Consider the following 10,663-nt stretch of genomic DNA (forward strand, 5'->3'; position numbering starts at 1 on the left):
ACGATTCCATCGTTGATGAGTTTTTCCCGGAGACTGACTGTAAAATACAAGATGGGTTTAATCTTTTCCATTTGTTACCAAGATTATTCCTGTGTATGAGCTGTAAACCTTATGCTCAAAAGGCCCTGTGTGTGTCCCACCGAGGTCTGACTGATTAAATTGAACCAAACTGTACTTAATCCAAAGATTTAATTTGATGCTATTTTAACTTACCAGGGGGCCGACTGCTCACGAGTCACGGCTGGGTGCAATTTGCGAATACATTGGATGATTTTTTCATATGAAAATTCCCTCCATTGTTCTGCAATGATTATACTCTGGATTGTGAGTTGGAAGCCACTCTTTAGCATGTGCAATCCCTGTTTTTTCACAGATAAAGTCCAACTGTAGGAGTAGCGAGGACGCACAATTTCCATATTAACATCACATCACATCCCACCTTTACACGATGGCATCATACTGTCCGTGTCAAACTACAGGCGGTGTCACAGTTATCCATAATCACAGGCGAATTGTCTGTATACAGTTTTGAAATTTCAATGGTGAAGCAATTTTATGGTTTGAAAGTTTCAATACGTATTGCAGTGGGAATGATCAGAAGGGATTGGTTTTTGAAGTTTGGAGGGAGGGAAAGGGCATGGTGGGTACAGGTAATGAATGTCTGAGGCCAACGAGGTGGTGGGGTAGCTGCCTGCAATATTTGAACTTTTGCCTTGTGCCCTGCATTTTGATTGTGCCTGTCGATGACTTTGAAGCCACTTGGCACCGGAATATTTTTTGAAAATGGATCAGATGACATTATTGGGTGTATATTTTGAGTATATTCAGGACAGTGAGATGGGGTTTATTGATTCTTGTTTGAGTCTATTCAGCATGGTACGGATAGACTCTGGGATGTCTGCTCTTCTTTTATTATACCCAAATAATTACACCCCAATTCTATGAAAAGCATCTTGACCTGGTAAGGTTAGACATGTGTATAACGGCCTACAATTTGGTATTATTTGTTTTTAATAGTGTTAATGTTAGTTATAGAATCTAGTGACATAAATAACCACTCTCTCCCCGGCCATTGATCAGAGCGAGGCTTGAAATTGCCCCCCCCCCCCCAACCCACAAAAAAAATCTATTTTCCCTCCCTCCTGAGTTGATAAATAAACCGTGATTAATATCAATATATTTTAATTAATTATCTCTAATGGCTAGATTCTACCGTTACGTGCTTTCATGGTAGATAGCCATGTGGTGTGTATGGTGTTGTAGCATCTTTGTAGAGGCTTAGTAGGGTTCATGTTATTAGATAGTATACACCTGGTTGATTCAGACCAGAGGCTTGTTCTAGAGGAAGGTGTATGGGACTTTACTCATCCCTGTGAGTGGATTAGACAGTATCTTGGTCTCGGATTCAGAAGCAAATTTCAGACAAAGAAGTTGGTATGGGTGTAATGCACAGAGAATGCAAGAATTGATCATTCTAAGCCAATAAGGGTAGTCTAGAGGTACATTGAAGGTCTCAGGACTGTATCTCTGTTCAAGATGGATTGTCAGAGACTGCATTCATGTAAAACTCTACTGGTTGTTGTCTATATTTCGGTTCTTTTAATTTCAACAGGTAAGAACTCGATCTAAGAACTTCATTATCCATTGCATATATATACAGAAACTCTGTGTTTTGAAGCATCAGTGGCTGCATGTTGTGTTAATGTGGGTTTTTGAAATTTGAAGGGTTCCTGCATCCATTAAGGCCGAAAATTGGGTTAATGTGGGTTATGGTTGTATGTTGTTTGGTATTGCACATTGCAGGGGAAAATGAGCCGGAGGCATCACCACAGCCAAACCCTGGAATTGGTGTAAACTATGGAACGGAAGGGAACAATTTTCCATCACCGAAGCAGGTAGCCAAGATGCTTGGAAACACCATTGTCAATAGAGTCAAGATCTACAACTCAGATCCCTCTATACTGCAAGCATTTTCCAACACCGGCATTGCAGTGGTTGTGGGTCTTGAAAATGAGAAAGTGCAGAGGATAAGTGAAAGCCCAACTGCAGGCCAAGCTTGGGTGGCTCAGAGGATTGCTCCTTACTACCCTTCAACCTTAATAATTCTGATCACTGTAGGGAATGAGGTCCTTACAAATAGTGATGGGTCATTAGACTCTGCTCTAGTGCCTGCAATACAAAACATTCATTCTGGTTTGGTTGCTTTAGGATTGGACGACAAGATTAAGGTATCTACTCCACATAGTATGGCTATCCTTTCAAGTTCCTTTCCTCCTTCGGCCTCCACATTTGCTACTAGTTTGCTACCAATTATGAAGCCTCTCCTCAAATTCTTGGATGATACAGGTGCTCCATTCATGGTGAATGCATATCCTTATTTTGCATACAGAGACAATCCCAAAGAAGTTTCATTGGACTATGTGCTGTTTGGGCAGTCTCCAGGGGTTTCAGATCCAAAAGGGTTCACCTATAACAATATGTTAGATGCTCAAATTGATTCCATTTATTCTGCTATGGCTGCTTTGGGTCACAATGACACTATCCCTGTAACTGTCTCTGAGACCGGTTGGCCTTCCAAAGGAGACCCAGATGATATAGGAGTGAATCCTGAGAATGCTAGAAACTATAACACCAGAGTCATCAAACATGTTACTTCCAATGCAGGAACTCCAATGAGGCCTAATAGAGTCATAGAGACCTTTATTTTTGCACTTTTTAATGAGAACCATAAGCCAGGGCCAACCACTGAGAGGAACTTTGGGCTGCTAAACCCAGATGGTTCAAAAGTATATGATGTGGATTTGAGTTGTGGTTGGTGTGCATCTCCTCCTCCACCTTATTCGCCTCCTGCAAGCCCACCGCCTAGCCCAATTTCTTTATTCTCAGGACCACCAAAAGGTTCAAGGGGAGGCCTTGGTATTGTTGTTTATTGCATTGCCAAACCAAGTTCTGATCCATCTGTTCTTCAAGAGTCTTTGGATTTTTCTTGTGGGCTGGGTGGTGCAGATTGTGCTTCAATTCGTCAGGGTGGACCTTGTTACAATCCAAATACTGTTCATGCCCATGCTTCATATGCAATGAATAGTTACTATCAGATTCACGGCAGAAACTACTGGAATTGTGATTTCAAAAGCACCGGTTTGGTCACATTTAGTGATCCAAGTAAGGATTCTTCCACTCATTTTCTCTTCTAGGGAATGTCTTCCTTTACTTTTTCCTTTTTTTGGCTACTTGAAACGTATGATGCATTATTTGTTTCTGTGCTTCATATTTAATCTGATTCAATACATCAAATTTCCATAGATTGGGAATTGGACATGGAATTATTCTTCTATATTCCAATTTATGCACTATAATCACTCTCATAATGTATAGTTCAAATTTTTAAACCAAAATCGCCATGAAGATACCAGCTTGCAGGTCACTAAAATTTTCAATATAAACTATTAAAATGAGGGTCTGACTGGTTAGATCATGTGTTGTTTTGGTTCAGGCTATGGATCTTGTCACTATCCTCAAGAATGAGCATCAAATAAAATTGGCAAGGTGCTTTCAGTAACTCAATCTTATCCCTTCCTCTTGGATATCAAAGATTGTAAAAGCCAGTCCTTTTGCCAGAACAGTCTCAGTGGACTGATTGCAATACTCATTATCTGAATCAGTTGGTAGTTGTGATGGTGTGCTTACAAACGATTTTGTCAGCCTGAGGAATTTTAGCAGGTTATCCAAAATGTGATTTAAACTTAATCGTCACATGTATTAATAGAACCACTGGGAGCTTATTCGGCATATGTATTTATAGTACCACTGCCTAGATATGAAATTCAGGCAACTTATTCTGCTTCTCCAGTGAAGCTTTGTGTTTATGTTTTTCATGCGCTATAGGCTAAGCACAGGCTATCGCAACCCAGTGGATTGGATAATTTGTATTGTTTTGAACGTATGGAGTAGAATGCTTATATTCAGTGAGGAATGAGAAGGAAATTTTGATGTGGTGTCAACTCTGTATATTTTAGAGAATACATGAATTGATATATATGCGATGTCTGTAATTGCAAGATATATTTACTGTACTGGCTTATGTTTGACACATTCTTCAAATGGGTAGTACTGCCTATATAGAATTGTAACCTTAATACAGATTAGGACTTCCATTTTTCTGGGAAACTAACTATTTAGTTTCACTTGTTAAACATAGCTTATACTTGAACTACCTGTGTATTGTTGGCTTGATGAGGTTATCCTCGTTTTTTTATCAAATGAGTGGATCTACCTTGAAAGAGTGCTTGAATTCTTCACTGAATTTGTTTTAGGCATGCTGATTAGCTGGTTCATTTATTTTTATTGTCACCCTATCTAGCTGGTTCATTTATTTTTATTATCACCCTATCCTCAGTAATCAGGTCCCATGAAGATTGTTTAGTATGTTTGATTGGAATTTGTGGAGATTCTTTTTATTGTAAATTCCAGGCTGTTATTTAAATTTGTTAGCAAATTAAACCATCTAATTAAATTAGTTCATACTGACATGACTTGACTAATTTGAGGACACTGAATCAAAACTAGGCTTTTGTGACATGACTTAATTGCTATGAATTCAATTCAGTGATGGATGGCTTGTTGGGTTGGTGAAATCCTCACTTAGGATACACATTTGATCTTCTGCCAGGGCATTTACTTTCCCTCTAAATTCCATTATATTTGTAGCTAACTTGAATTCACTTAGGATACACATTTGATCTTCTGCCAGAACACTTGCTTTCCCTCTAAATTCCATTATATTTGTAGCTAACTTGAATTCTAATGTGTACAGTTGTTACTAATTACATCGTGCTATCCAATTAAATTGTTTTCATTCACCATAAGCATTGGTTATAACCAAGATATGTTTGAAAAATTCTTGCTTATGGAGTGAATATACAAGCAAGGTGCTTATATGAGTGAACACACATTAATAAAACAGCCATATAAACATGGTGTCTTCTTGTATCTTCCTCTAATAGTGTATAGTTGTATTGCATTGGTGTTACAATGTGCAGTAGCTATAAAAAAAACAGTGAGTGAGAGTAGTGAAGGAAAATCTTGAGCGTGCAGTAGTTATAAAAAACAATGAGAGTGAGAATAGTGAAGGAAAGTCTTGAACGTGCAGTAGCCAAAAAAAAAATAAAAATGAAAGTGAGAACAGTGAAGGAAAGTCTTGAACTAAGGGCAAAGCAGTAAGAATGTTGAACAAAGGGCAAAGTAGTAAGAATGTTTGCCAAGCATATCAGGACTCAAAGAATGTTACAATGTACAATGCCTTAAAACAACTATGACTCAAAGAATGTTACAATGTACATTGCCTTGAAACAACAATAAGAGTGAGAATAGGGAAAAGCAAATCTTGAACTAAGGGCAAAGTAGTAATAATGTTTACCAAGCAAGCATACAAGGGGTTCAAAGAAAGCAATACGACATACATAATTATACATGGGGAATGATACAACATTCAGTTGCATCTAGGTATCAATAATATATCGAACTCTAATGGTTGATGTTTGGCCTTCCTATTGAGATGTCATATTTTGAGTCGGTCTGGATGTTTTTCGTCATTTTATTTTGTTGATCTAATGCCAACAATGTGTGTTGAATCAAATCTTTGATTTTGAAAGAGCTATGGTTTGAGCTAATAGAATATAGTCAATTAACTCTTAAAAGACTTCGGTTTAACCCAGCAAAACATGGCTCATTTTGATCAAAATTTGTTGATTTATAGTATGTTCTTCTACTTTGCTTGTATTTAGTGGAAGTCTTTGTTGTTGATTCATTGTACATTGGTGAAAATTGTTACTTGATTTGTTGTATATATTGTCTAGATTTGATCATATTGTACCTCAGAATGTCAAATCTTGTGTTTGCTGGATTTCTTAATCAATGGTGGAAGCAAGGTCCACTATTGATTCGAGGTTATCTTGATCAAGGTTGCCTAACTGTTTGAGCACGAGTGGAACATATGGTTTGAGCAATTTGTCTTTAAATATTGGATGCAACCCAATTGTGGTGGTTAATTGATAAAAATGCATATTAATACACTTTTTCTAAATGATAGTGTAAGGTCCATACCAGTGTCACTGGATTTTCCAATTTGGGTATTTGAATAGTGCATTTTGTAAGCGTAATTGAACAATACCTTTTGCAAGTGTAATTGAACAATAACTTTTGCAATTGTCAACAATACCTTTAAGGTTGAACTTGTTGAAATGTGACAACAAAGTAATGTAAATGATGTAATTTTTGTTTTTATTGCGAGTTAATTTTATAACGAAGTTTGTAACGAATAGGCCCATATTAATTGGTAAATCCCCAGAAGTTGGATCATGGAAAATCTTTTTCATTAATAAATATTTCCAATCAGTTGGATCATGGAAAATCTTTTTCACTAATAAATATTTCCAATCCCTTGCCTTGTGGAAGTTTCCTTGATACACTTTCAAAGTTTTACCACATAAATTCTAAGGTGTAAATATCTGTCATTCAGTGTCTGTTTATGTCTTTTTTGTTCAGTGATTGAATGCTTAATAACTCTAAAAACCAACCAGTGGTATTGGAGCTAGAGACCGAACCGCTTTCTTGATTGAAGTCTGTCTGCCTGTTGGTTAAAGTCGAAAGTGAAAGGGAGTCCGCTGAAGTCTGTTGGAGTAGTCTGCCACTGAGACTACTGTCGTTGGAGAAGGCAACCATCGAATTTGTTGAGTTGTCTTTGTGAAAGACAGTCTGGGTAAGCAAGCCGCAGAGGTAGCCACCTAGCCTGTTGTGCAGATAAAAGGAGCAACCTTTTGCCGTGGAAGTAGCCGCCATTCGAAAGTTGTGAAGTGAAGTGAGGCAAAATCTTTGTGAAGATAAAAAAACAGAGCCGCTGAAATCCGTCGGAAAGTCCGTTGCCGCTAGAGAAATTGGGAAGTGGATGATGAGACGTTAGAGCAGACCCTGCGCACTGTCGTGAAGAGGAAGAGGGACACCCCACTGTCGTCAGTTGTAAGAACCGCAGAGACAGTCAGGAAAAGAGGACCATTGTTCACTGTTTAAGTGAAGAACCAGTTGAAAGAGGAGGTTGCTGCTGTTGCCACTGAGAAAGGAAGTCTGGGAAGAGGAGGCCGTTGTGGAAGAACCAGTGGGGGCAAAAAAATTGGGTACAATTTAGGTCCAATTTTTTTTTAAAGGAAGAAATTTACAGTTATGTAAACGAAGTTATGCTATATTTTTCCTTAGGAAATCGGAATTGTTGGAAAAGGATTTAGAAAATAGCACTGTTTGAAGAGGGTTTCTAACCTTAATATCAGAATTGTTTGAAGAGGGTTTCTGATTTTTTTATAGATATTTTGGAAGTGTTTTGGGAACAAAATTTAAATTGATAATCTTAGTATCAGAATTTCTGAAAACAATTTTTAAGCAGAAAGTGAAACCCTAGGAGATAAACCCTAGTAAGAGAATTTGTAGAAAGAAATGACAAAAATGACATAAGTTTGAGGTGGAGAAGTTCATTGACAAGAACAATTTCGCATTGTGGAAATTGAAAGTTAAGGATTTCTTGTGCAACAAAGATTGCACAAAGCATTAGACGGGGTGAAGAAGAAACTTGCTGGCATGAAAAATTTGCACTGAGAGGACTTGGATGCCCAAGCTCTCAGTACTATCAGGTTGTGTTTGACAGATGAAGTGTGTTTGACAGATGAAGTTTTCTTCAATACTGTTGAAGAAATCTCAAAATCAGGTTTATGGGGAAAATTGGAAATGTTGTATATGACCAAATCTTTAACAAATAGAAATTATCTGAAAAGACAATTGTACAGTCTTCGGATGAAGGAGGGTACAAAAATTGCAGAATATTTAAATGTTTTTAATACACTTATTTTCCAATTGTCAAATATGGAAGTTAAATTTCAAGAAGAAGACAAAGCTATCACTTTGTTGCGTTATGGAAGTTAAATTTCAGGAAGAAGACAAAGCTATCACTTTGTTGCGTTATGGAAGTTAAATTTCAGGAAGAAGACAAAGCTATCACTTTGTTGCGTTCTCTGCCTGAGCCATGGGACCATTTCGTAACCTCTATTAGTTTGAGCACCACTGAGTCTTTGGAATTTGATTCAGTTGTGGCAGCTCTGTTAGCTGAAGAAGTAAGGAAGAAGTCCAGTATTGAATCCTCTGCATCAGAAGCCATGATAGCCAGAAGCTAGTCAAAGGAAAGAGGGGAGAAAGCAAGGGGCTCTTCCAAGCCAAAATCAAAGGGCAAAAAATGTAAAGCCAAACGCTGGTACTGCAACAAAATTGAACACCTCAAAAAAGATTGTTGGGAACGAAAGGAGTATGAAAACCCAAAGAAGCAAGAAAATCAAGTTGAGTTAGGTATGATTGGTGAAGTTTTATCTATTGAATTGGGTATGGTAGATGAAGCTTTACTAGTTTGTAATCTCTCAGAATTATGATAATTGGTTGTTAGATTTTAGTGCTTCTTATTACATGAGTCTGCACAGAAATTGGTTCATGTCATATGAAGTTGTGAATGATAGTTCTGTGTTTATGAGTAATAATGTATCTTGTCAGACTATTGGGATGGGAAATATCAAAATTAAAATGTATGATGATATAATTAGAACATTATTTGATGTTAGACTTGTATCTGAATTGAGAAAAAAAATGATTTCTTTGGGAGTATTAGACTTATGGTTACAAGTTTACATGTTAGAATGGAGTGCGGAAAGTTTCAAAAGATGCCCTGGTTGTTATGAAGGCATAAAAGATTGGAAATCTTTATAGACTCAAAGGAAGTACTCAGGTAAGTGAGGCAACAACTGTATCAAAGAAGATAGAATAAAATACTCGCTGGCATCAACGATTGGGTCACATGAGCGAGAAGGGTCTTCAAGTACTAATGAATGGCAAGTTGCTTGTTTTGAAATATTTGAAATTGGATTTTTGTAAACACTGTGTATATGTGAAATATTGTAAACAAAAATTTAAAATTGGAAGTCATAATAGTAAAGAAATTTTGGACTATATTCATTTTGATCTTTGGGGACCATCTCCTATTGTATTTTATGGAGGCACATTATACTTCTTAACATTTATTGATGATTTCTCCCGAAAAGTTTGGGTCTATATGTTAAAAAGGAAAGTTGATGTATTTAATGGTTTTAAACAATTTAAAGCAATGGTGGAAAAGAAAACAAGCAAATCAATTAAATGTTTGAGAATTGACAATGGCAGTGAATTTACTTCTCTAAAATTTGAACAATATTGTAAAGATAAAGGAATTGTTAGACATAAAACTGTTGTTTATACTCCTCAATAAAATGACATTGTTGAACGTATGAATCAGACTCTTATGGAAAGAACCAGAAACATGATCGACAATGCTAAATTACAAAAGGAGTTGTGGGCAGAAGTAATATCTACTACTTGTTATTTAGTAAACATATCACTTTCAATTGCCATTAATTGTAAAATTCCTAAAGAAGTTTGGTTAGGTTAGTCTTGTGATTATTCACATTTAAGGATTTTTGGTTGTGATGCCTATGCTCTTATTCCTAAGAATCAGCGATCAAAATTAGATCTAAAACCGAAATGTTATGTCTTTGCTGGGTATGACTATGCGGTGAAAGGATACAGGTTGTGGGATCCTTCTTTAGGGAAGATAGTAATTAGTAGAGATGTAACATTTGATGAATCTTCTCTTTTAAAACCAGATGTTGAAAAAGTTGAACAAGAACAGGTATCACCAAATCAACAAATCGAGTTGGAGGCTAGACCTTTTTTAGAAAGTTGAAAGGAATGAGAGACTTTTGAAGGAAAAGGTGAAGAAGATGCAAAGGAAATTGTTGAAGTTCCAGAATCAGTCCAATAACCAATCACTCTAAGAAGGTCTACATGGGAAAGAAAAACACTCAAAATATATAAAGATTTTGCTTCATCTTGATTATTGAATATGGGGAACCTTCTTGTTATTAGGAAGCCGTGGATGATGCGGATAGCAAAAAGTGGAAAAAGGTTATGGACGAAGAAATGGATTTCTTAGCCAAGAACAAAACATGGGATCTTGTAGAACTTCTTGAAGGGAGAAGTGTTGTCGGATGCAAATGGATCTTCAAATTGAAGCAAAATGTTAATGGAAGTATCAAGAGATATAAGGCGAGGCGAGTAGCAAAAGGGTATTCTCAGGTTGAAGGTATTAAATTTCATGAGATTTTTTCACTAGTCGTAAAAACTTGTTTCTATTCGTACTGCGTTAGCACTAACTACATTACTTGATCTTGAGTTAGAATAGTTAGATTTTAAAACAACCTTTTTTCATGGTGATTTGAATGAAGAGATTTATATGGAACAACCAGAAGGTTTGCACAAGGTCGCAGCAGAAGATTAGTTTGCAAGCTCAGAAAATCATTGTATGGTCTGAGGCAGTCTCCCCGGCAATGGTACAAGAAGTTTGACTACTTCACAGTAGGTCAGAACTTTACTAGAAGTGAGTATGATCATTGTATATACTTTAAGAGTTTTAATGGCATATTCATTATTTTGATCTTGTATTTTGATGATATGCTTATTTCAAGCAAAAGCATGGAAGAGATCAACATGTTAAAGGCTCATCTCTCTAGGATGTTTGATATGAAGGATCTTGGAGCGACAGAAC

General features: G+C 36.7%; 1 protein-coding gene across 1 annotated transcript; it reads left to right on the forward strand.

The window, feature by feature from the left end:
• Positions 1-1,427: 1,427 nt before the first annotated feature.
• LOC149192393 (glucan endo-1,3-beta-glucosidase 14-like) lies at positions 1,428-3,632 on the forward strand. Its single transcript, XM_089406372.1, has 2 exons — positions 1,428-3,162; positions 3,494-3,632. Exons 1-2 carry the CDS (start codon positions 1,761-1,763, stop codon positions 3,523-3,525), a joined length of 1,434 nt encoding a protein of 477 aa, XP_089262498.1. The 5' UTR covers positions 1,428-1,760; the 3' UTR covers positions 3,526-3,632.
• Positions 3,633-10,663: the final 7,031 nt, after the last annotated feature.

Source organism: Pinus tabuliformis, chromosome 2_2 (genome assembly GCF_031772625.1).
Source record: "Pinus tabuliformis cultivar Carrire ecotype Pingquan chromosome 2_2, CPIR1, whole genome shotgun sequence".
NCBI classification, from domain to species: domain Eukaryota; kingdom Viridiplantae; phylum Streptophyta; class Pinopsida; order Pinales; family Pinaceae; genus Pinus; species Pinus tabuliformis.

Bases quoted from the DNA above. Each gene is read 5' to 3' on its own strand.
- LOC149192393 (XM_089406372.1), top strand. From the start codon at position 1,761: ATGTGGGTTATGGTTGTATGTTGTTTGGTATTGCACATTGCAGGGGAA. The intron at 3,163-3,493 runs GTAAGGATTCTT...GTTTTGGTTCAG, and splicing joins GGTCACATTTAGTGATCCAA to GCTATGGATCTTGTCACTAT.